This window comes from Natrix helvetica (assembly GCF_964273705.1).
Source record: "Natrix helvetica genome assembly, chromosome: 3".
In the NCBI taxonomy this organism is placed as follows: Eukaryota; Metazoa; Chordata; class Lepidosauria; order Squamata; family Natricidae; genus Natrix; species Natrix helvetica.
Window position 1 is genome coordinate 131,502,108 of NC_138549.1, and position 25,568 is coordinate 131,527,675.

At 42.1% G+C, this 25,568-nt stretch overlaps 2 protein-coding genes across 2 annotated transcripts in view; both read left to right on the top strand.

Annotated features, from left to right (window-relative positions):
• The window catches only part of LOC309389531 (complement receptor type 1-like), a 191,693-nt gene that overhangs the window by 50,590 nt on the left and 115,535 nt on the right, over nt 1–25,568 (top strand). The window lies entirely within an intron of this gene.
• LOC309389597 (complement component receptor 1-like protein) overlaps nt 21,118–25,568 on the top strand; it is a gene marked incomplete at its 5' end in the record, with an annotated part of 45,178 nt that continues 40,727 nt past the window's right edge. The window contains 2 exons of the mRNA XM_081948149.1: nt 21,118–21,313; nt 21,869–22,051. Coding sequence (XP_081804275.1) covers nt 21,118–21,313; nt 21,869–22,051 — 379 coding nt within the window. The remainder of the gene's footprint in view (nt 21,314–21,868; nt 22,052–25,568) is intronic.

The following is a 25,568-nucleotide window of genomic DNA, read 5'->3' on the forward strand; positions in this document are numbered from 1 at the left end:
CCGCCCTCTGACACTCTCTGGAGGACGGCACCCGGAGAAGTCCCTCTCTGTGCAAGCGAATAGGTCGCAGGGATGTGTGGGGCAGAACGCGATCCCGCAGGTAACTAGGCCCTGTGCCATGGAGCGCTTTAAAGATGGTGACTAACACCTTGAAGCGCACCCGGTAGGCCACAGGAAGCCAGTGCAGCTCGCGCAGGAGAGGTGTTGTATGGGAGAACCTCGTTCTCCCCATAATTACCCGCGCGGCTGCATTCTGGACCAACTGCAATCTCCGGGCGCACCTCAAGGGGAGCCCCATGTAGAGAGCATTGCAGTAGTCCAGGCGGGACGTCATCAGCGTGTGAGTGACTGTGCGCAGGGCATCCCGGTCCAAAAGGGATCGCAATTGGCGCACCAGGCGAACCTGGTGGAACGCCCCCCTCGCCACGGCTGCCACATGGTCATCCATAGCCAGCCAGGCATCTAGGAGGACGCCCAAATTGCGCGCCCGTTCCACCAGGGCTAATTGCTCGTCCCCGGCCTCGTTGGGGTGGTTTGGGGTGGAAATGTACAGCTGTGTGTCATCAGCGTACAGGTGGTATCCCACCCCAAAACCACGGATGATCTCGCCCAGCGGCTTCATATATGTGTTGAACAGAAGAGGCGAGAGGACCGACCCCTGTGGGACCCCACAAGTAAGGGGCCTCGGGGTCGACCTCTGCTCCCCTGCCAACACGCATTGCGTCTGGCCAGAGAGGTAGGAGCGGAACCACCGCAACACGGTGCCTCCTACCCCCAACCCCTCCAGACGGCGCAATAGGATACCATGGTCGATGGTATCGAAAGCCGCCGAGAGGTCTAATAGGACAAGGACAGAGGAGCAACCCCTATCCTTTGCCCTCCAGAGATCATCCACCAACGCGACCAAGGCCGTCTCCGTGCTGTGTCCGGGCCGGAAGCCGGACTGGCGCGGGTCTAGATAATCAGATTCCTCCAGGTGACGCGGGAACTGCTGAGCCACCACACTCTCAACAACCTTCGCTAAGAAAGGAAGGTTGGAGACAGGACGATAATTTGCTAGCTCCGTTGGGTCCAGAGAAGGCTTCTTGAGCAGGGGCCTCACTACCGCCTCTTTCAAGGTGGCTGGTAAAAGGCCCTCACTCAACGAAGTGTTCACCAGTCCCAGTAGCCAGCCTCGTGAACCCTCCCAGGATGCCAGTACAAGCCAGGAGGGGCACGGGTCCAGTAAACATGTGGTGGCTCGCAGTCGCCCGCGCAACCTGTCCAAATCTTCGGTGACAACAGAGTCAAACTCCTCCCAGCGTGGTCTCTCAAGACTCGCCTCGGACGCCCCCCCCCTGGAGCACTGAAGGGGGTCCATTCCCTCCGGATCTGATCGATTTTATCCTGCAGGTATTCCCCGAATTCCTCTGCCCTGCCCTGCAAAGGGGGATCCCGCTGCCCCTGTGACAGAAGGGAGCGGGTCACCCGAAACAGGGCGGCAGGGCGGTTCTCTGCGGACGCAATAAGGGTGGCACAATATCGGCGTTTGGCCACTCTTATTGCCACAAGGTAGGTCCTTAAGTAGGCTCTTACCTGTGTTCGGTCAGATTCGGAGCGGGAGGATCTCCACTTGCTCTCTAGGCGTCTCCTGTGGCGTTTCATCGCCCTTAGCTCCTCGTTAAACCAGGGAGCCCGGGTCGATCATTGCCACTAGAGAGGCCGCAAAGGCGCAACCCGGTCTAAGGCTCCGGCAGCCACACTATTCCATGCAGCTACCAGGTCCTCTGCCCGGGAGCGGGACAGGTCTGCAGGAGGTGGCTCAAGCTCCGCCTGGAACCTATCTGGTTCCATCAGACGCCTGGGGCGGAACCATCTAGGACAATCTGGTTCCGCCTCCCCACGGCGGGGGGGTAGCGCCAGGGAAGTCCAGCTGGAGAAGTGAGTGATCTGACCATGACAGGGGCGTGATGACTAAATTCCCTATACCCAGATCACTCGTCCACTGGTCGGAGACAAACACAAGATCCAGTATGTGGCCTCTTTCGTGTGTGGGGTCCCGAATTACTTGAGTCAGATCCATGGCTGTCATGGAAGCCATGAATTCCCGAGCTACCTCGGATGCTTCTCCCATCGACGGCAGGTTGAAATCCCCCATCACTAATAGCTTGGGGGTTTCAACCGCCATCTCAGCGATCCGCTCGAGGAATCCGGGCAGGGCCGTTGATGTATAGCGGGGAGCCAAGTATACTATCAACAGGCCCAACTGTCTCCCTGGGCCCCATCTCACGCCCAGAGACTCACACCCAGATATCTGCGACACAGTGAATTCTCTCGGTGCCAGATCCTCCCGAATAATTATCGCTACCCCACCGCCCCTACCCTGGGCCCGTGGCTGGTGGAATACACGGTAACCTGGAGGGCACATTTCCCCGAGGGGCAACCCCCCCTCCGGGCCCAACCAGGTTTCCGTTATTCCTGCGAGGTCCGGCTCCCCCTCTGTGATCAAGTCACTGATGAGGGGGGCCTTGTTAACCACGGACCTCGCGTTACACAGCATCAGCCTAAGGCCCAGGCTCTGTCGATCCTGTCCACCTAGACTGCGGGGGTTGGTGCACGTGACTGGGCGTGTCCAGCAGCCACGGTCTCCCAACCGACTACACGTTCTTCTAGTGTCCTCGCGCCTGCCCCTCCCTACGACCGTTGTTATTGCAGCGCCCCTTGTAGGAATGCTGTTTTCCCCCACCTCCCCCACTCCGCTCCCTTCCCTCCTGACCCCACCTGTTCGCCTGGCTATATCCACACCCCTAGGCTGAGTAACCCTCCCCCCACCCTGGAACCCCTTAAAACCTTTAAAAAACATTTCACTAAAAAACCCCTAATCCCCCGCTTCCTCCACCTCTCTGGGTTAATAAACCCTTCATCGAGGTGGGCCCTAGCCAGTGCAGGGGGGCATGCCTGCGAGAGAGGGGACCCTCGCAGTCGTAGAAGGTCAGACCTTGAGTAAATTAAAATGTTGGTATCAAGCCATGGCTATGGCAGGGTTTCATTTGTAGCAGGGTGTCAAAGTACAAATCCAAGATGTAAGTAGGAAATCAGAGCTCTTAAAAAGCGAGTGAGAGGGGAAAGGAAGCAAACATCCACAATCCACAATCCACAATCCACAATCGGGGCCCAGAGGCAGTTCTTGGGGTGTAGGTGGGAATCGCAGCTCAGCGGGGGGGGGGGGATATTTTTAGACTCTATGGGCAAGCCTATTGTCAGCCAATAGTATTTGGGTCTCTCAGATAAATATATTTAAATTTATAACCAACAGTTTTTATGTACTATATATTTACAAATCCTGAATATGAAGTGCAGTGACTTAGTGCCTTAATGATGCTGGAGATGGTCTCTATTCCAGTGGTTTGAGACCACCTCCAGCAGAGTGAGCTCCCATCACTTGCCTCAGCTTCTGTCCAGCTAATTGTTCAAAAGCACTTTCTCCTTGAATAGTTAAATAGGTATCACTTCGGTGGGGAGATGAGTTGATATTCCATCCAGGCACTCAGATTCCTGCCAGCTCTGAATCTTCCCAGTTGTGGCGCCCATTTGCAAGGCAGCTCTGGGGAAGGGAGGGGGCTTGGATGCTGCTGCAAGAAGAGTTGCTTGTCTTTCTTTCTGGTACAAAGCCAGTTCGCCCTCCTTTGGCACACCTTGGGAAGCACACAAGCGTTTCTTAAAACAAAGCTGGTAAATTGGAAGCAAATCTACTATTTTGCAATAGCATCCCTGGCTAATGTAACAATGTCATATGCTAACAACAAAAACAACAACAATAATCCTGAATGTTTCCAGAGGTATGAATGGGTTAATAGCTACTAAAAACCAATGCCTGTCTCTTAGTACATAAGATCCTGCATCTTAAACCCATATTTTAAGAATGTTTCTCAAGTACATGAAGAGTGGAAATTGGAGGAAAGCTAATATAAACCTTTCATTTTGGCAATGAAAGAAAAATAAATGTTAGATACACCCACAATTCAGGCTCAGCTAATTTGGCATATGACATTCATGATCTTATGTGGAATAAAAGACATTTCGTTTGGGGTTTTTTTTTTGTTTGTTTCTGATTTCAATTTATATGGCTCCCCCAATTCAAAATGTCCACTGTTTATTTAGAGATGTGCCCTGTGTTGTTCTTTCAAGTAATCAAATATTATTTTATTTTTTAAAAAATAGAGAAGTCCATTGAAGATCGGTTGGATATAATTGAAAAAAAACTGGATGTAATTCTGGAAATCCTGCAAGTAACCAGACACAGAAAAACAATTCGTTAATGATCGTTGTCATGAAGCCTTATTTCTTTGAATTTCCCACAAAATATATGTTTTCTTATTCTCAAAATATATGCTGAGATATGAAATCCAGGAGTGGTAATGAAGTTAGAGAAATGATCATACTTTTAAAAAAAAATCACTAATGTAGAAGACAAAATAAATTTAGTGCATATACCAAATCACTGACTCTAATATTGATGCCAGATTCACAAATGATTCATCATGTTATCAATGTTACTAAAGAAAACTAGTGATAACTATCAAACTCCTTTGACCAGGACTTGACCATAAATCAGAAATCTGTATTGCTACTTGACCTAGCATTTCTCCTGGCTGGTCTTGATGGGAGACTCAGAAGCACTGCTCAGTATCTTTAATGCAGGCTACAAGGAAACCATGCAAAATAACTGATCGCCCTCTGCTAGTGAGAATACACATCAAAGGTGGGTTGCTAATTTTTTCACTACTGGTTCGGCCTCACTACAATTCTGCACATGTGCAGAAGTGTCCGGGCAGGTGAGCAGAGCCTCCCGCCGCCACTACTACCGGTTCGGCTGATCCGGGCCAAACCGGCAGCAAGGCACCTCTGATGCACACATTACCTTTAATTTAAACATTATTTTTCCTTTTTCCCTTCCATGATTAAGTAATCTTTATTCAGCATTTGATAATTTTGAGATCAGATATTTATTACATCTTTACAAAATTGTCCTCTTCAAGCTTAAGAATAATTTATTCTATCTGTTAAAAAACCAAGGCTGCGAAAAGCCATGGATTCGGAGATAAGTAGCTTGAAATGTATCAAAATGTCCAGCTGCCTAATTGTCATGGCAGAATTGCAATAAGGAAAGAAGAAGGAATTGAAATTGTTGAGGTGTGCAGTTCTCAAGAAATGGGAAAGAAGGTAGGAAAGTGTTTCCCGGATGGTCAATATAGCATCAGCCTGTTTGTTGTGCAAAGTTAAAATGTGAAAAATTGGGCCCACCTGACCTGATGCTGTGTAAGTTTGTGAAAGTGTCCCAAATTCTTTTACCCTGTCTGTACTTCCAAAGAGTAGCATTCAGAATATTTAATGTATTAATTTAATGTATTGGTATCCCATATTTATTCTTGTTTTAGAAATAACTCAGAGCAGCAACCATATCCAACACACTTATATTTTCCTCACAATCGAAACCCTATGAGGTGAGTTGGGCCAAAAGAGAGTGACTGGTCCAAAGTCATCCAGCTTTCATGATGTAAGATAGCCTTTGAGAAAATTGTGACGATACCGAGTTGAACACTTCTGTAATGACCAATGATTCCTTCTTAAAAATATCATAATGAGTTTCAGGAAATAGCAACTCTCCGGAAAACAAATACAGCCAGGGTCAGAAAAGTGATAGCTCAAAAAAGGGAAGGTTAGCAAAGGATGCTAGGAATAACAATAACAATATGCTCCGTTAGGTAAAATGGGGGTAGGGGGAGAGAGAGAGAAGGAAAAGAAAAATAATTCCTGCATCAACTGCTTAGTTACAAGGCAAAACGCTAATTGTAAACAAAAGGCAATGGTTTGCCCTATCAGTGCCACCTACATACTTTTGGTTGTACCATGGGAGTGCTGTAGATTCCAACCATTGTTTACAGTCTCAGCTATGCGTCCCGAAATCAATGATTCAATGGGTGTTCCTTTGATTTGTTGATACATTTGTCTATTAAACTGAAAATTTATCAATTTTATCAAAGGTTGATAAGATCCATGATTCTTGGTGTATTTGGTTAGGTCAGGTGTGCTGTGTATTGTGTTGGCTGTGCACGCCATACACCTGACCTAACCAAATACACCAAGATTGAAATATCCAGAATAATGGACCTTATCAATTTTTTTCTAACTGCATATTTTCAATTTACTCTAAAAGAAGCTGTACAAGAAACCAACACAGATAACCACACTAAGAGTAAATAATAGTCTAATCAAGAAACCACCAAGACCACTCCCAGCAACCTCACTCACTTCTAGCACCAGTGAAGTTACCTAGTTTGGTAATAAAATGTCTACAAGAAAACCAAAGTCAGAGGACACCAAGAATCCTACATGTGACTCTGTTTTATACATTATTTTACTCATTGATTCTCTTCTCCTAATTCTAATAACAAAGTAACAGCCTTTCCAAAAGAAGTCAGATTAAGGTAGACAGTAGTTTATTTTTAGCAACACTGGAAGAAGGCTAAAAGAATAGAGTATTGCATAGTATTCTGAGCAAGGGACAATATTTCCGGGCAATAGATAATATTTCTAATCTCCTTTATTTTTTTAAAAAAATACTTGCTCTAATTATGTGTCTGCCTGGGTGGGTTCCTCCCGGATCGCACCGGATCGCGCGCGCTCCCTTTCAGCGCTCCACCTGGCTTGCGCGCTCCCTTTCAGCGCTCCACCTGGCTTGCGCGCTCCCTTTCAGCGCTCCACCTGGCTTGCGCGCTCCCTTCCGGCGCTGAAACCGGAAGTACAGTTTTGCCCGGCCCTGGCGAAGCAACGACGCCTGTCTGCGCTCCACCAGCTCGGCTGGGAACGGAGATGTTTCCTCAGCGGAGCGGCTCCGCTCCGCTGAGGAAACATCTCCGTTCCCAGCCGAGCTGGTGGAGCGCAGGCAGGCGTCGTTGCTTCGCCAGGGGCAGGGCAAGACTGTACTTCCGGTTTCAGCGCCGGAAGGGAGCGCGAGAGCCAGGTGGAGCGCTGAAAGGGAGCGCGCAAGCCAGGTGGAGCGCTGAAAGGGAGCGCGCAAGCCAGGTGGAGCGCTGAAAGGGAGCGCGCGCGATCCGGTGCGATCCAGCAGGAACCCACCACCAGTAGTCATGTTAAATATAATAATTTAGGAAGGCAAATTACACCAAAAGTCCATTTCTATCTAGAGTCTTTCGGTTGTAGGCATTCCATACCTGACTGATGTTCTGATGCATTCCATATTCAAAAACAAGCTTTAAGTTGATGTCCATACATTTGAAAGACCCCAGATTTAAGGAAAAGCTCCATATTAATTGTTCATACTAAATGGGTGAGTGCAATCTTACTGCCATCATCACCACCATGACCCAAATGTCAACCCTCAGCTACAAATATTCTCAGTACAATCACAGATTGTAATTAAATACATAATTAATTTGTAATTAAATACATCGTTATAATATAAATAATTTAACTAAAATGATTCCTTTATTCTAATGAAGTAGAGATGAAACCTTCATTCATGTCAAATCAAAACATGAATTATTCTGTCCACAGGCTGTCAGGCTTTTTACTCTTTCTCTAATGTTAAGATATATCCATTTAAGTGAAGCATTCAGTGAGTAAATTATTGGGGGAATAGGGGCACAAACAGAGAGAGATGCAATCAACTGCTGGAAAAAAGCATCTGGAGCAGCTTCTGCTGAGAATCTTCACATGTCTCAAGTAGATCCCCAAACATACTGTCAGAACTGGAAATCTTACACATGTGCTTTTGTAATGTTAGTCAGCTGACTGTTTATTTATTAATTAAATTTATATGCCATCCATTCTAGTCTAAAAAGCAATTTTGGGCACCTGACTGCTTCCAGAAGGTCTACTACATGCAGAGATCCCACTTATCTCATTCAGAAGACTGAGAAAAGAAAGCTCAATCATAATTCCTTCATCCTGGTATTATTTTTGACTACTGAAACACAACTATAATTATCAAAATTTTCTTTCATCAGGTCCCAGAAGCTGTATGATATACCTACACTAATTTAAATTTCTTCCAAAATCCTGAATATATGCATGTATTAAAATCATAATTGATCATACACTTAAGTGAAGAAATTTCAGATGCCATTTTTTCCAGAAACCAGAAAGACAAAAGCAGAAGATGTACAGAAAACCTGAGATGAAAAAGTCCCAGGAATTATCTTCAATAAAGTTATATATTCAACGGGTATAACTCCAGAAAAAAATGGCTCTTAAGGTTCTTTTTCATTTGTAGTCACAAATATAAGCTGGCAAATGCATCTCATAAAGTGAACCACTTTTCTCTGGTAAAGAATAACATTGTGGAGCAACAGACTACAACCCCAAGCAATTAGAATATAAAAAAGAGTTGATAATGCTAAAGTCCTCTATCAGAAAAGCAGGAAGTGTACTATGACCTGAACAGCTAGGCGTTTGGTTTAGATATTATGTATATCATATTTCATATGTCTCTAATATATCTTTCCATAGAATTGTAAATGTTTTAAAGGGTCTCAACCCACACAATACATGATCATTGTTTCACGGATTGGATAGAGTATGCTGTATAGCAAAGCCTTATTGAACAAATAGGGTAATAATTGGATTTATACTCAGATTATTGATCTGATCACCATGCTGAAAGATGTGGTATTGTTTTATCACACAAGCATGCTTCACAACATATCTTACTTCAAACATAAAGGACATCTGAAATGGAACACTGATTTATTGCAAAGGATTCATGTAACACAGAGAATTCCTCCACCTATGTATTACCCCTATTGTGCCATTTTGGCCACCCTGCAACTTAACTTGTGGGGTAGCAAGCAGCCCCAGAACTGTGTGGCTCTGCAACTGCTTGCCATGCTACAGCTTAGAGGCCTCTTAGCATGCTATACTCTGTGGCTGCAAGAAGCTCCTAAACTACAATACAGAACAAAGCTGCAGTCACCCCATCCTTCCTCAGGTCTTAGGAGTTGTTGACTAAGTTATTGGAAATGTATACATATATGCAGTTTTTCATCACAAATGGGACTTGATTTGCTCCTAGATTTTCCTTGTATAAGAAGCTCCTTGCACATACAACCCTTTTAATTAAATGGTAATAACTCTGTTTCTTTAAAAGAGAAATATGTACAAAAACTATTTTGGTCCAGTGAATGAAAAGTCTTCCTACACACCTGATTCCTCCTTCTGCTTTGACTAGATTTATCCTTGCAGACTGTGGTATTTGATTGTCTTGTTGATAGTTACAGATTAGGATCCCATTTGGTTAAATTTCTTTACTGGAAGAGACTGAAATACAAGATCAGATTTTGGGAAGCAGAAAGACGGAGGCCTCCTCTGAAGCTTACTCCATAACCGGTGGTCTCTGTGCAGGGATGATTTTGCACATTCACTTATTGCACCTTCATTGCAAATCTGGATTATATAAGAAGAGCTTTTGGCTAACCATAACGCGAATAAAGAATGGCCAGGAAAATAATAAGTACATTGTGTTGAGTCATGATTTGTTTTAATTATAGTTTGTTTGACACCATTATAATTTGTTTGGATATAGCTACACTATAAAGCATGATTTATAAACTGAGTTTATACGTTATATTGCACCAAAATCCAAATGATTTCTGAATCCATCTGATGCATAGCTTCAGAATGGGATAAAACACAAGGCCATGAAATGCAAAGTTCAACTCCATCAAATTTTCTGCAATAATTTGATTTGTTTATTTAAGGATGACATGGTAGTAATTGGTTGTATTGAATATCCAGTAAATAGTCCATCTAAAAAAATGCAGTGCCCAAAGTGCTTCCGAATGCATGCAATTCTAGCATTTTTGTAAAAATTAAGTTTTATTTTACATTCTATTTCAGTTCTCTCCTCATAATACTGCTGGTGTAATTCTTGAGTCAAAAAGAATATGGAAACTGCAGGATTTCTTTTGCAATCCAAAGCATTAGTCTTGTATTCCAGAATTCAAACAGAATTACCATGTAGACCTAATATATTAGAAAACTGCAACACATCAAAATTCGGGTTTTTGAACGTATAGATTGAAGTTGAAATGTAGTCCTGATTGGCAACCCTTTAAAGCACCTCACCTCTTCCAGTTAGTGCTGCCTTCTATTTCATTAGTTTCTCTTTGTCACGGAAGCAAACAGAAAATGTATAGCGCTGTCATAAATTGCAAATACAAACAATTTAACAATAGGGAATTTAAGCAGTATTTCTTTACACAAACCAGCTAGCAGTGGCTCACAAGAAGCAAACCAAAGGATTGAAACTGCAACCATTATTCTTTAGTAAATGAAATTTCTCTGTAGTTCTATGGTTATTAAAAGTAGACAAGTCAGAATATGGAAAATGCTTCCTATTGGTTCACTCATCTGAAAAACACCACAAATCAGGTCTAAGAATACACAAAAGGCTATGAGTCTTGGAAGGAAACTATTTGAAACAATATCATCATTTCCCATGACTAATAAGTAAACAGAAGACAAACTCCAGGAGAAACTATTTTCTAGAGTTTCCTATAATTTCCTATAATTTTTATCTGTGAAAAGAAGGTTCGGCCCAATAGATAAGAGAGGTAATTTTTCTTCCGTCAAGAGTGCCCTGCCCTTGTTTGTCAGGTGCTGCCTTGAGCATATTGCTGCGCTGCCCTACCCTGACGTTCATTCTCCCAGATGCTCTTGTGGAGGGTTCAGGTGCTTCCTTTTGCTTTTTCAAATAATGCTTTTTCAAGCTTGCCAGACTAGCCTTCCAATGTGGGTTTGGCTGTTTCTGCTAGCACTCTTTTGGCTACCTGAAGTTCAAGGTAAGTGACAAGAGTCTTTCAATGCCTGCCACACACCTTTTAAAAGCAGGATTTGTGTTGCATGTGGAGGGCGGATTATTTGCCCCTATAAAGGCACATTATCTGACATTCTAATTATTCTTTATGTTATTCAATTATTCTTTCCATTGGGAATTCCTGGTCAATATGGAAAAGGTCCCTCTGCCTGTAAGACAGGGGACTGTCTGACTGCTTTGATGCCATACCCCTGGCACTGGATTTCTGACATTTACATCAGTTCTTGGTTTGTAAAAATGTGATTTTGGACAGGTTCACTCTCTCTGACTCTCTGTTTCTCTCTCTCTGGCTGTCACTCTCCATCACCAGCATCCTTGAGTGTGTTTTACAGCTGATTCTTACCTAGTATTTCTACGTAGAAATAGATTTCAAGACTCTTATTTTAAAAATAGAAGAGCACATAAAGGATTCTCTATCTTTTCTGTTTTATATAATTATGTAGTTTATATTTATTTTTGCTTTTATTTAGATAATTCCATAACAAGTTAAAAAAAGAAATAAAGGAAATACAAAAATATTCAGCACCTAAATAAAATGTTAGGTACTATAAAATTTATTATATATGAGGAGTAAACCAGATTATAATGTATTCTTATTATTAAGATAAATCATAAACTCTCACTAAGTTTGATAAAATTATGGTTCCTATTTCTTAAATCCCCTTAATTAACTTTAACTATGATTTGTGAGGCAATCCAGGATTCTTTATTCTGAAGCTTATGGCCTGGTCTGTAAGTAAGTATAATAAGCCTAACTCTGGGGATTATTCAATTTTTGTTTAGTGAGGATAATTATCTCTTGAAAATAATGCTGAAAGGTATAATGTTATCACATGACTATCAAAACCAAAAGACTGACCCCCTTTTTTGGATAAACTCTCCAGCATTTGAAAGAATAATGCTGATATGTACCTGCCAACCTAACAGGACTCAAATATAGGTAGTCCTTGATTTACAACCACAACTGAGCCCAGAATTTATGTTGCTAAGTGAGACATTGGTTAAGTGAGTTTTGCCCCATTTTACAACCTTTCTTGCCACCATTGCTAAATGAATCATTACAGTTGTTCAGTTAATAAGTGAATCTGGCTTCCCCATTGACTTTGCATGTCCTGTGAAATCACACGATGCCAGGAGTCTGGAATCATCATAAATATGAACCAGTTGCCAAGGATCTGAATTTTGATTACATGACCAAAGGGATGCTGCAACGGTTGCAAGTTTGAAAAACGGTCATAAGTCACTTTTTTTCAGTGCCGTTGTAACTTTGAACAGTCACTGAATAAACTGTTGCAAGTTGAGGGCTAGCGGTACTAATAATGTATAAACGTTCACTGCATTTCTCACATTGAAGCTGAAGTGAATCCTTCCGAGGTCAGTGAAATGAGGACCCAGATTGTTGGGGGCAATATATTCTGACCATAGAAACCACTCAGAGAATGATCTAAAGCACTATCGGGTGATACACAGGTAGTCCTCAATTTACAACAGTTCATTTAGTGACCATCCGAAGTTATAATGGGACTGAAAAAAGTGACTCATGATTTTCCCCCACACACTTTTGACCATCGCAGTATCCTTGATCCAAATTCAGATGCTTGGCAACTGACTCATATTTATGACAGTTGCAATGACCTAGAGTTATGTGATCATCTTTTGCGAGCTTCTGACAAGCCAAGTCAATGGGGAAGCCAGATTCACTTCCTTGAAAAACTTTTAGTCTATTCAACAAAGGTTAAAATGCGAAACACCAAAATATTTTAAAAAGCGCGAAAGAATAAAAAAACAAAAAAACACATTGCAAATTCTCTTTAAAAAAATAAAAATAAAAGAAGACTACCACATACATATATAATATATTTCCTAGTTGAATGCTGATTAATATAATACAGCAATGCAGTTTTCCCATCCCCTGCAAAAGGGGCCAATTTTTTTTGAACAATTGATCTACTCAATCTATTTAGAAATTGTTAGCCTGTCATCTATACACTATATTAATAATAAAATAGTTAACAGGAAAAAACCAATAATAATGAACATATTATATAAAGTTATAAAATTGTGAACAATAAGAAAAAGATAAAACTGAAATTCTAAAAGCCTGTTAACAAACTGTTATTGTAATAAATTCATAGAAAATTTGAAGCTTTATTTTAGTTAAAAACATTTTCAACCTGTTTTATTCTAGAAAAATGTTTTGGATTTTTAAAAAAGTCCACTTTTTTTAGCCGTGACATAAATTTTAATTTGAATCATTTAGAAGGATTTTTCCTAATAACTGAATCATAGACCATAAAGTATTGCTTGATATAAGTATAATCTTTATTGTCATTGTACTTAAATGCAACAAAATTGGTTTATATATTGACAAATTGGGTATGACCCAGCATCCCTGTTTCTGAGATCTATATAAAAATCTTCAATTTATTCTCAAGTTTTTCTGCTTCAAAACAGAAACTATTTATTTATTTGTCTGTCTGTCTGTCTGTCTGTCTGTCTGTCTGTCTGTCTGTCTACCTATCATCTATCTATCTATCTATCATCTATCTATCTATCTATCTATCTATCTATCTATCTATCCATCCATCCAGCTATCTATCTATCATCTATCTATCCATCCATCCATCCACCCAACCCACCCACCCACCCACCCACCCACCCACCCACCCACCCATCCATCCATCCATCCATCCATCCATCCATCCATCCATGTATCTGGCAATGCTTTAAAGCCTGTTCAGGAATTGTCAATAGGAGGCATTGACTTCAAAAGTTTAATCATGCAAGAAATTTCATTTTTACTGATGTAATTCACCCTAAAATATTGAAATGGTTTGAAGCCGGATTTTTCATTTCCTTACTTAATTTCTTCCATATTGCTATAGTTATTTGTAAAGATTTTATTGGTATTTGTAGTTAACAGTACTAAATATTTTAAAAATTTATATAATATTGGAATCCCTAAAACTATGGAGATTTCTTTTTGAGTTTTCAGTGGTATAAAAAACATCCAATTTGTGTTACTGACATTAACTGATAGTCCTTACAGCTCTGTAAATTCCTCTGACTCCTGCTTAATATAACTTAATATAACTGTTAGTAAGAAGCATTGGAGAGACAAAATCATATAACCTGCAAATCAGATTAAAAGATACAGTTATTTGAAAAAGAAAGTACAAGTACACCGTCTTTCACTTCTATGGTTTTATGTATCAGGATAAGATAAAAATCATCTGGTCCTTAGCAGTTCTTAAAAGTAGATAAATACAACCTCAGATGAAGAACAACACATGACATATTATACCATGCTATCATTTATTTTAGAAAAAGAAACCCAGAACAAAGAAGCCATGTCTGAAAAATTAAGTACACCTTATGATTCGGTAGCTTGTAGAACCACCATTAGCAGCAATAATTTGAAGTACAGTAATTGTTTTCTGTAAGACTTTATCTCATGTATCATTGTGGAAGAATTTTTGGCTCACTCTTCCTTTCAACATTCCTTTCAATTCATTGTGGTTTGTGGGGTTTTATTTATGCACAGCTCTCATGAGTTCCTGTCACAGCATTTCAGTCCAGTTGAAGTCTGGACTTTGACTGGGCTATTGCAATGCCTTGATTCTTTCTTTTTCTGCTACTTTGTTGTAGATTTTCTGGTGTGCTTGGAATCATTGTCCTGTTGCATGACCCAATGTCAGCCAAGTTTTAGCTGTTGGATAGATAGCCTCACATTTGACTCTAGAATACTTTAGCATACAGAGAAGTTCATGGTTGATGCAATGATTGCGAGGGGCTCAGCTCCTGTGGCTGCAAAACAAGCCTAAGTCATCACTCCTCCACTACCATGCTTAACAATTGGTATGAGATGTCTGTGCTAATATGCTGTGTTTGGTTTTTGCCAAATGTGGCACTGTGCATTATGTCCAAACATCTCCACTTTGGTCTCATTTGAGCAAAGGACAGTGTTCCAGGAGTCTTGTGATTTGTTCAGATGCAACTTTGCAAACCTAAGTCATGTTGCCATGTTCTTTTTAGACAGAAAATACTTTCTCCTGGCAACCCTTCCAAACAAACCACTTGTCTGATCTTTTTCTAATTGCACTATCATGAACCTCAACATTTAACATGCTAACTGAGGCCTATATATCTGAAATGTAACTCTTGGATTTTTTTGCAATTCTTCCTAGCATTATATGGTCTGACCTTGGAGTGAATTTTCTGGGACATCCACTCTTGGGAAGAGTGGCAATTATCTTGAATGTTCTCCACTTGTGAATAATATTCCTCACTCATGTTTAAATTATTTGGAAATTGCCTTATAAACCTTTCTAGATTGATAAGTAGCAACAATTGTTGCAATGAAAGAATCGTTGTTGATGTCTTTCCTCTTTGACATTGTGTTAATACAAGTCTCAGGGGTGGAGTCTAGCAAACTGTTAAAACTTCAGCCTATATAGAGGTAGTAACACTTACTGGTGATGAATTCATCAAGAGTGCTTGATTAGCAGCATCTAAAGCTGCTACTTTGCCTCTTCCTTTCTAAGGAAGCAATAAGGGTGCACGTTTTTCATACATGGTTTTCTCGTTTTTAAAAGAACTATTAAGGACCATATGTTTTTAACTATGTTCTGATATGTAAAATTATAGAATTCAGAGAGTGAGTCCTTTTTCACATCTTATTTCCTACTTTCATCCTACAAATCTGTTTATTATATCCATATGCAATTCCCAATGCTTTTAGGATTGGTTGAATAGTATAGGGATAAAGGGCAACACTGCTTGGTACCTCTTGAATTTGTGATGAAATTTTAATCATAATACTCTTACCTGTGCATTTGTTTCTCCATAAATATTGAAGGAGGAGGAGGATCAAGGAGAAAAAAAGAGTGAAATCAGTCGAGTGAGAAGCGCCCCGCTCGCCAAGCGGGGCGGAGGGAGGGGGGAGGGAGCAATTCGATCCAACTTCTGTGGGAGAGAGAGGGGGGGAGAGAGAGACAGGGAGATCTCCAATCCAACCCCAGAGACTTATCAGGGCTGATAGTGGTGTTTTCTCTCTCTCTCTTTCTCTCTCTCACTCTTTCTCTCTTTCTCACACACACACACACACACACAAACAGGATAGACGGGATCACCCTCTTGCACTCTTTCTCTCTCTTTCTCTCTCTCTTTCTCTCTCTCTCCCTCTATTACACAAACACACACACACACACACACACACACACAAGAAGAGGTTTGATCAGATCACACTTTTGCGGCAGACCTTCAGTGCCTGGTAAGCAGGACGCTTCTCACTCGTCCGTTTTCGTACTTAGGATCATTTTTCACACTTACGACCATTGCGGCATTCCTATGGTCAAATGGTCCGAATTTGTATCCATAAGCAATTCACTTTTGCAAACAAACTGCACAAACACAAATAGAAGATTAACCAAATATTATCTTGTGGGGGCTTAATATCCGATACTAATAGAAGAAAGAAAAATAAAAGCAAATGCTAATTATATATCCTTTTTAGCCAAGAGCAGCTCTTGGTTTTTTAAATTGATAAGCTGTTGTTCTGAGCTGGTTTTCTTTAAACGCTGCTTTCTCTTTTCAGGCATCAAGTGTGATCGACCAAATGTGGAAAATGGGAAAATAGTTAATTCATCTAAGCCTTCATATGCCTATAACGATAGCATCAGCTTTGAATGTGATTTTGGCTATTATGCTGAAGGAAGCCTCCATATTAAATGTGGGGATAACAGTTTGTGGGTTCCTGCCGTCCCCAAATGTGTCAAAGGTAACTATTGTACAGCCTTACGGGAGAGTTTCCGGACATTTAATACAGAACATTCTGCCTGAATAACCTGAATCATCGTTTTCTCTTTTCTTTAGTTATTGCCTCTTCTAGTCACTCCTTTCTTACAAGTAGAATTATATTGGTCACCACTGTTCATTCACATGAGAAGAAACTATAACTATAGGTGTTCAGGGTTTAGGAGCTATTGCAAATACTCTGATATCTGTAAAGCTTTCCATGCCAAATTGGACTTGATTTGCTCCTAGCCTTTCCTTGTAATATGAAAATTCTTGCACATACAACCAGTGGTGGGATTCAGCCGTTTCGCACCAGTTCAGATGAACTAGTAGCTAACTTATTGTGCCGTTTGTCGAACCAGCTGACAATAAAGTGCAAGAGAAGGGGTTTATTTTTCTTCTCCTCTCTCCCTTCAGTTAATAGCTCTGAGCAGAAAGCCAAGAACCTCTTAACAGGTGGTTATCCCTCCCTCTTTCTCTGCCTCTCTCTCTCTCTCTCTCTCTCTCTCTCTCTCTCTCTCACACACACACACACACACACACACAAACACAAACACAAACACACACACAGAGAGACAGAAACCTAGGTGGGGTTGGATCACCGTGCTGCTCTCTCTCTTTCTTTCTCTCTTTCTCTCTTTCTCTGTCTATCTCTCTTCTCTCTCTCTGCAGCGGCAGAGCTTCAGTGCCAACTAACTGGGATGTTTCTCAGTTGTCTGCTTTCGTCCTTATGACCCTTTTTCACGCTTACGACCATTGCAGCATTCCTATGGTCACATGGCCCCAATTTGTATCCATAAGCAATTCACTTAACAACTGTGGTAAGAAAGGTCCTAAAATGAGGCAAAATTCTCTAAACAAGTGTCTTACATAGCAAAAGAAAATTTGGGCTCAATTGCGGTCAGAAGGCCCTCGCCTGAAGGAGGAGGAGGATCAAGGAGAAAAAAAGAGGGAAATCAATCGAGTGAGAAGCGCCCCGCTCGCCAAGCATTGAAGCACCACCACTGAAGAGAGAGAGGGGGGGGAGCCATTCGATCCAACTTCTGTGTGAGAGAGAAGGGGGGAGATAGAGACAGAGAGATCTCCAATCCAAGCCCAGAGACTTACATCAGGGCTGATAGTGGTATTTTCTCTCTCTCTCTTTCTCATTCTCTCTCTCTCTCTCTCTCTCTCTCTCTCTCTCTCACACACACACACACACACACACACACAAACAGGATAGACTGGATCACCCTCTTGCACTCTTTCTCTCTCTCTCTCCCTTACACACACACACACACACACATACACACACACAAGAAGAGGTTTGATCAGACCACACTTTTGCGACAGACCTTCAGTGCCTGGTAAGCAGGACGCTTCTCACTCGTCCATTTTCGTACTTAGGATGATTTTTCACACTTACGACCGTTGCAGCATTCCTATGGTCACCTGGTCCCAATTTGTATCCATAAGCAATTCACTTTTGCAAACAAACTGCACAAACACAAATAAAAGATTAACCAAATATTATCTAGTGGGGGCTTAATATCCGATACTATTAGAAGAAAGCAATTCAAAGCAAATGCTAATTATATATGTTTTTTAGCCAAGAGCAGCTCTTGGTTATTTTTATTTATAAGCTGTTGTTCTGATCTGGTTTTCTTTAAACGCTGCTTTCTCTTTTCAGGCGTCAAGTGTGATCGACCAAATGTGGAAAATGGGAAAATAGTTAATTCATCTAAGCCTTCATATGCCTATAACGATAGCATCAGCTTTGAATGTGATTCTGGCTATTATGCTGAAGGAAGCCTCCATATTAAATGTGGGGATAACAGTTCGTGGGTTCCTGCCATCCCCAAATGTGTCAAAGGTAACTATTGTACAGCCTTACAAGAGAGTTTGCGGACATTTAATACAGAACATTCTGCCTGTATAACCTGAATCATCGTTTTCTCTTTCTCTACTTATTGCTTCTTCTAGTCACTCTTTTCTTACAAGTAGAATTATATTGGTCACCACTGTTCATTCACATGAGAAGAAACTATAACTATAGGCATTCAGGGTTTAGGAGCTATCGAAAATACTCTTATATCTGTAAAGCTTTCCATGCCAAATTGGACATGATTTGCTCCTAGTCGTTCCTTGTAATATGAAAGTTCTTGCACATACAACCAGTGGTGGGATTCAGCCGGTTCGCACCAGTTCAGCTGAAATTTTAGCCGTTTCGCAAACCAGCTGAGAATAAAGTGCAAAAGAGGCCTGATGCATACTGTGTGCGCATGTGCAGTTGCCTGTAAATAGTTCTGTGCATGTGCAGAAAATTAAAAAAGGAAAAAAAAACATTCCGGCTATGGAACTAGTGACCGGAAACCGGTTTGGAGATGTGGCTGGCCTGGGTCGCTGCCAGTTCTGCGTCCCCAGCCAGCATTCCTCTATCACTTCGCTTGATCCAAGGCGAACTGGTAGCAACCCACCTCTGACATGAGTGATGTTGAGTTGGCCACAGCCACTCAGTCACATGAATACCCAGCCACGCATACCAGCCGGTCATTAGGGCAGAGAACCGGTTGTAAAATTATTTGAATCCCACCACTGCATAAAACCCTTTTAGTTAAATGGTAACAAATCAGTTTCTTTGAAAGAGAAATCTCTACACAAACCATTTTGATCATGAAAGAACAGCCTTTCTGCACACCTCATTCCTCCTTCTGAATTGGTTAGATTGGCCCTTGCAGAATGTGGTATTTGACTGTCTTGTTCATAGTCACAGATTAGCATCCCATTTAGTTAAATGTCTTTACTGGAAGAGACTGAAATACAAGGTGAGATCTTGGAAAGCAGAAAGAGGGAGGCTGCCTCTGAAGTTTATTCCATAACCAGTGGTCACTATCCAGGGGTGATTTGGCACACTCACTTATTACAACTTCATTCCAAACCTGAATTATACATGTAGAGCTTTTGTCTAGCTACAAAGCAAACAAAGGATGGTCAGCAAAACATTGTGCTAAGCCGTGATTTGTTTCAACTATAGTTGTTTTCATGCCAGTTTACGTGGATATAGCTAAACTATAAAGCATGCTTTATAAACTGAGTTCACAAATTATGCTATACCGAAATCCAAATGATTTCTGAATCCACCTGATGCATAGTTTCAGAATGGGATAAAGTACAAGGTACCATGCCATGAAATGCAGAAATTCAAAACTATTATGTTTTCTGCAGCAATTTGATTTATTTGTTTATTTAAGGGTGATATTGTAGTGGTTTGTTTATTAAATACCCACAAAACAACTTTTCAAGTGCAATATCAACAGTGCTTCTGAATATATGCAATTCTCATGTTGAATTTTGAGCTAGGATTCGTTGAAAAATACTTTCTAGTGTTTGGAAAGGAGTGTGGAAGAGGTGACACCAACTTTTCCCCTGTAACTCTACAATCTGAGATGGACCAGTTAGTAGGAAAGGAGACTCATGTGTAAAATAACGTCTCATGGGTAAAATTAAGGTCATGAAAATTAGAAGGATGTCTCTGACCATTCTTACAGACAGTATATAAAACTATAAAGCATTATTACAGAGAGCTTCCCTACCACTGCAATACATGATCTTAAATCTTGCGTCAACCTCTTCGGTCAGTTTGTGGATAGAAGAGCATTGTTGTGTACATGACAAACATGAAGGGCATTCATATACACACCCACCCACCCACCCCTTTTCTTTCCTTTTTTTGGTCACCTGTCAAATGCTCCTTTTGGGTCTGACATTCATGTAATATTGAGGCAATTTTACTAAGAGAATTTTCAGCATCTTTTGATGTACAACAAAGAAGGGGATTGAAGCTGTCCCTATTTGAGAAAATTTAGCTACAATGTTTTGTTAAAATATGGTCTCTTCTATACACACAGATACACAAACAAACAAATGGTTTCTCTCTTTTAAATCAGCCCACAGTTTCATTATAAATGTCTCTTTACTATTCCTGCTGGAAACATTTTTGTATTAATTTCCAGATATCTGCATGGCTCCAGAACCACCCCCCTACTCAGCACAAAATGAAGAATTGCCAAAAGAAGGTTATCCGGTTGGAACTGTCCTGACATACCATTGCATCACAGGTTATGAATATATTCCTGGAAGGAACTATTCAATGAAATGTCTGAACACTTCAAAATGGTCTGAAATTCAACCAATATGTCAGGGTGAGTATTTTCATGATGGTCTCATTCTGAAACATAGATCATCCATATTTACCATTCCTATATCTCAGCCTTCACTGGCTCCTCCAAAACCTCATTATACAATCCAAGAAAAATCCTAAACAAATGCTTCATATATCCTAGATGAGAAGCTTAGCATTCTAATATTTACGGTGAATTAATAATGAAGAAACTGGGATAACAAAGTCCTTTCTTTCCAAAAACTGTCCATCTTATTTGCATGGGTAATTACTTAATCTTCAGGGGATGCATCCTCTGCAATCAGGGTTCAATCTGAGTACTGACACTTCTGTCCTGAGGAAGACAATCTCTTACAATCTTGAAATTACAGATAAAGTAGATAAAATCCCATGCCATTGCACAGAAGCGTTTCACAACTTGAACTGGGCCTTTATGTTAAAAGTAGTGGAAAAAAGGGACCTTGGATCAGGATTTATGAAGGGTCTGAAGCAGTGGTGGGTTTCAAGAAAGTTTCTCTCTTTCTCTCTCTCTCTCATTCTCTCCCTCTCACACACAAACGCACACTCACACTTACACAAAAAAACAGGATAGATTGGATCACCCTTTTGCCCTCTCTCTCTCTCTCTCTTACACACACACACACACACATATATACACACACACACAAGCAGAGGTTTGATCAGATCACACTTTTGCAGCAGACCTTCAGTGCCTGGTAAGCAGGATGCTTCTCACTCGTCCGTTTTCGTACTTATGATCATGTTTCACACTTACGACCATTGCAGCATTCCTATGGTCACCTGGTCCCAATTTGTATCCATAAATTCACTTTTGTAAACAAAGTGCACAAACACAAATAGAAGATTAACCAAATATTATCTTGTGGGGGCTTAATATCCGATACTATTAGAAGAAAGAAAAATAAAAGCAAATGCTAATTATATATGCTTTTTAGCCAAGAGCAGCTCTTGGTTATTTTTATTTATAAGCTGTTGTTCTGAGCTGGTTTTCTTTAAACGCTGCTTTCTCTTTTCAGGCGTCAAGTGTGATCGACCAAATGTGGAAAATGGGAAAATAGTTAATTCATCTAAGCCTTCATATGCCTATAACGATAGCATCAGCTTTGAATGTGATTCTGGCTATTCTGCTGAAGGAAGCCTCCATATTAAATGTGGGGCTAACAGTTCGTGGGTTCCTGCCGTCCCCAAATGTGTCAAAGGTAACTATTGTACAGCCTTACAGGAGAGTTTGCGGACATTTAATACAGAACATTCTGCCTGTATAACCTGAATCATCATTTTCTCTTTTCTCTAGTTATTGCCTCTTCTAGTCACTCTTTTCTTACAAGTAGAATTATATTGGTCACCTCGACACCTGGAGGAAATTGTTTATCTAGACCCGCGCCAGTCCGGTTTTCAGCTTGGCCACAGCACGGAGACAGCTTTGGTCGCGTTGGTGGATGATCTCTGCAGGGCGAAAGATGGGGGTTGTTCCTCCATCCTAGTCCTGTTAGATCTCTCAGCGGCTTTCGATACCATCGACCATGGTATCCTACTGCGTCGGCTGGAGGGGATGGGGGTGAGGGGCACCGTTTTGCGGTGGTTCTCCTCCTTCCTCTCCGGTCGGACGCAATGTTTGTTGACGGGGGAGCAGAGGTCGACCCTGAGGCCGCTCACGTGCGGAGTGCCACAGGGGTCGGTCCTCTCACCTCTCCTGTTCAACACATACATGAAACCGCTGGGCGAGATCATTCGAGGATTCGGGGTTGAGTGCCATCTGTATGCAGATGACACTCAGCTATACATCTCTACCCCGAACCACCCCAACGAAGCCATCGAGGTGATGTCCCGGTGTCTGGAAGCCGTCCGGGTCTGGATGGGTGACAACAGACTCAAGCTCAACCCTTCCAAGACGGAGTGGCTGTGGCTACCGGCACCCCGCTTTAGCCAGTGTGTTCCATCTCTGGTCATCGGGGGGGAACAACTGCCCCCGGTGGATAGGGCACGCAATTTGGGCATCCTCCTAGATTCCCGGCTGGTGCTAGATGATCATGTGACAGCCGTGGCTAGGGGGGCGTTCCACCAGGTTCGCCTGGTGCGCCAATTGCGCCCCCTACTAGAGCGGGACGCCCTTCGCACAGTCACTCAGGCCCTGGTGACTTCCCGTCTTGATTACTGCAATGCTCTCTACATGGGGCTCCCCTTGAGATGCACCCGAAGTCTCCAGCTGGTTCAGAATGCAGCCGCGCGGGCTATTATGGGGAGTACTAGGTACTCCCATGTAACACCGTTCCTGCGCGAGCTGCACTGGCTGCCTGTGGCTTTTCGGGTGCGTTTCAAGGTGCTGATTGTCATCTTTAAAGCGCTCCATGGCTCGGGACCTAGTTACCTGCGGGATCGCATTCTACCCCACACATCTCTACGACCAATCCGCTCTCACAGAGAGGGACTCCTCCGGGTACCTTCCGCTAAGCAGTGTGGGCGGGCGGTGCCTAGGAGTAGGGCCTTCTCTGTGATGGGCCCAACCCTCTGGAACGACCTCCCCCCCGATATTAGAACTACCTTGGACCGCCGCTCCTTCCGTAAGAAACTCAAGACCCACCTGTTTCGACTAGCCGGCCTGGCCCAATTGTAATTACAAGTAATACTCACTACTGACCTTCCTGGATGGCTTTTTAAATTTTAAATTTTGGGGTTTTAAATTGGTTTTAGAATTATTTTAATTATTTAATTAGTTTGGGTTAAATATACAGACTGTATGTTTGCGTTGTTCTGTCTGGTGTTTTATGTCATGTTTTGTTGTTTTTATATATGAACGGTCTGTACACCGCCCCGAGTCCCTGAGGGGAGAGGGGGTGGTCTATAAATTTAATAAAACATAAACCTAAACCTAAACCACTGTTCATTCACATAATAAGAAACTATAACTATAGGTGTTCAGGGTTTAGGAGCTATTGGAAATACTCTTATATCTGTAAAGCTTTCCATGCCAAATTGGACTTGATTTGCTCCTAGTCTTTCCTTGTATATGAAAGTTCTTGCACATACAACCAGTGGTGGGATTCAGCCGGTTCGCATCTGTTCAGATGAACTAGTAGCTAACTTATTGTGCCATTGCTGAAAATATAGTGCAAGAGAAGGGGTTTATTTTTCTTGTCCTCTCTCCCTTCAGTTAATAGCTATGAGCAGACAGCCAAGAACCTCTTAACAGGTTGTTCTCCCCCCCACTCTCTCTGCCCCCCCTCTCTCTCACACACAGACACACACAAAGACACACACACACACAGAGTTCAGATTGGATCACCTTTTGCTCTCTCTCTTTCTCGTTCTCTTTCTGTTTTTCTTCTCTCTGTCTCTCTCTGTCTCTCTCTCACACACACACACACACAAACAAAGGTTAGATTGGATCACTCTTTTGATCTCTTTCTCTCACACACAAATAAGCATAGGTTAGATTGGATCACCCTGTTGCACTCTCTCTCTCTCTCTTTCTTTCTCTCTCTCTCTCTCTCTCTCACACACACACACACACAAACAAACAAACATAGAGATTGGATCACTGTGCTGCTCTCTCTCTTTCTTTCTCTCTCTCTCTCTCTTTTCTCTCTCTTTCTGCAGTAGCAGAGCATCAGTGGAAACTAACCAGGATGATTGTCCGTTGTCTGCTTTCATACTTATGACCATCACACACATGCACACTCACACATACACACACAAACAGGATAAATTGGATCACCCTTTTGCTCTCTTTCTCTCTCTCTCTTACACACACAAACACACAAGCAAAGTTTTGATCAGATCACACTTTTGCAGCAGACCTTCAGTGCCTGGTAAGCAGGACACTTCTCACTCGTCCGTTTTCGTACTTATGATCATTTTTCACACTTACGACCGTTGCAGCATTCCTATGGTCACTTGGTCCCAATTTGTATCCATAATCAAATTTTATCAAATCAAATTTTATTTGATTAGCCGCACCCTCTCCAGGACTCGGGGCGGCGTACAATTAAAACACATAAAAATATACAAATATAAACAATACATAAACATATACATATGCATGTGCATGGAGGAGGTAAACAAATGAATAAAATAGCATTAAAATTTCAATTTAAAATCCCTCAATTACAATACTAAATACACAATTAAAAAACCCATCAGGAGCGATATGATAAAACTATGGTTGAGCCAGGCCAGCTACTTGGAAGAGGTGGGTCTTGAGCTTTACGCGGAAGGAGCGGGGGTCAGAGGTGGTCCTGATATCAGGGGGGAGGTCATTCCACAGGGCTGGGCCCATCACAGAGAAGGCTCTGCTCCTAGGCGTCGCCCCCCGACACTGTCTGGTGGACGGCACCTGGAGAAGTCCCTCTCTGTGTGAGCGAATTGGTCGCAGGGTTGTATGGGGCAAGATATGATCCCGCAAGTAACTAGGTCCTGAGCCATGGAGCGCTTTGAAGATCATTATCAAAACCTTGAAACGCACCCGATAGACCACAGGAAGCCAGTGCAGCTCGCGCAGGAGAGGTGTCACATGGGAGTACCTTGTACTCCCCATAATCACCCGCGCGGCCGCATTCTGGACCAACTGAAGTCTCCGAGTGCATCTCAAGGGAAGCCCCATGTAGAGAGCATTGCAATAGTCGAGGCGAGACGTCACCAGCGCATGAGTGACTGTGCGTAAGGCATCCCGGTCCAATAGGGGGCGCAATTGGCGCACCAGGCGAACCTGGTGGAACG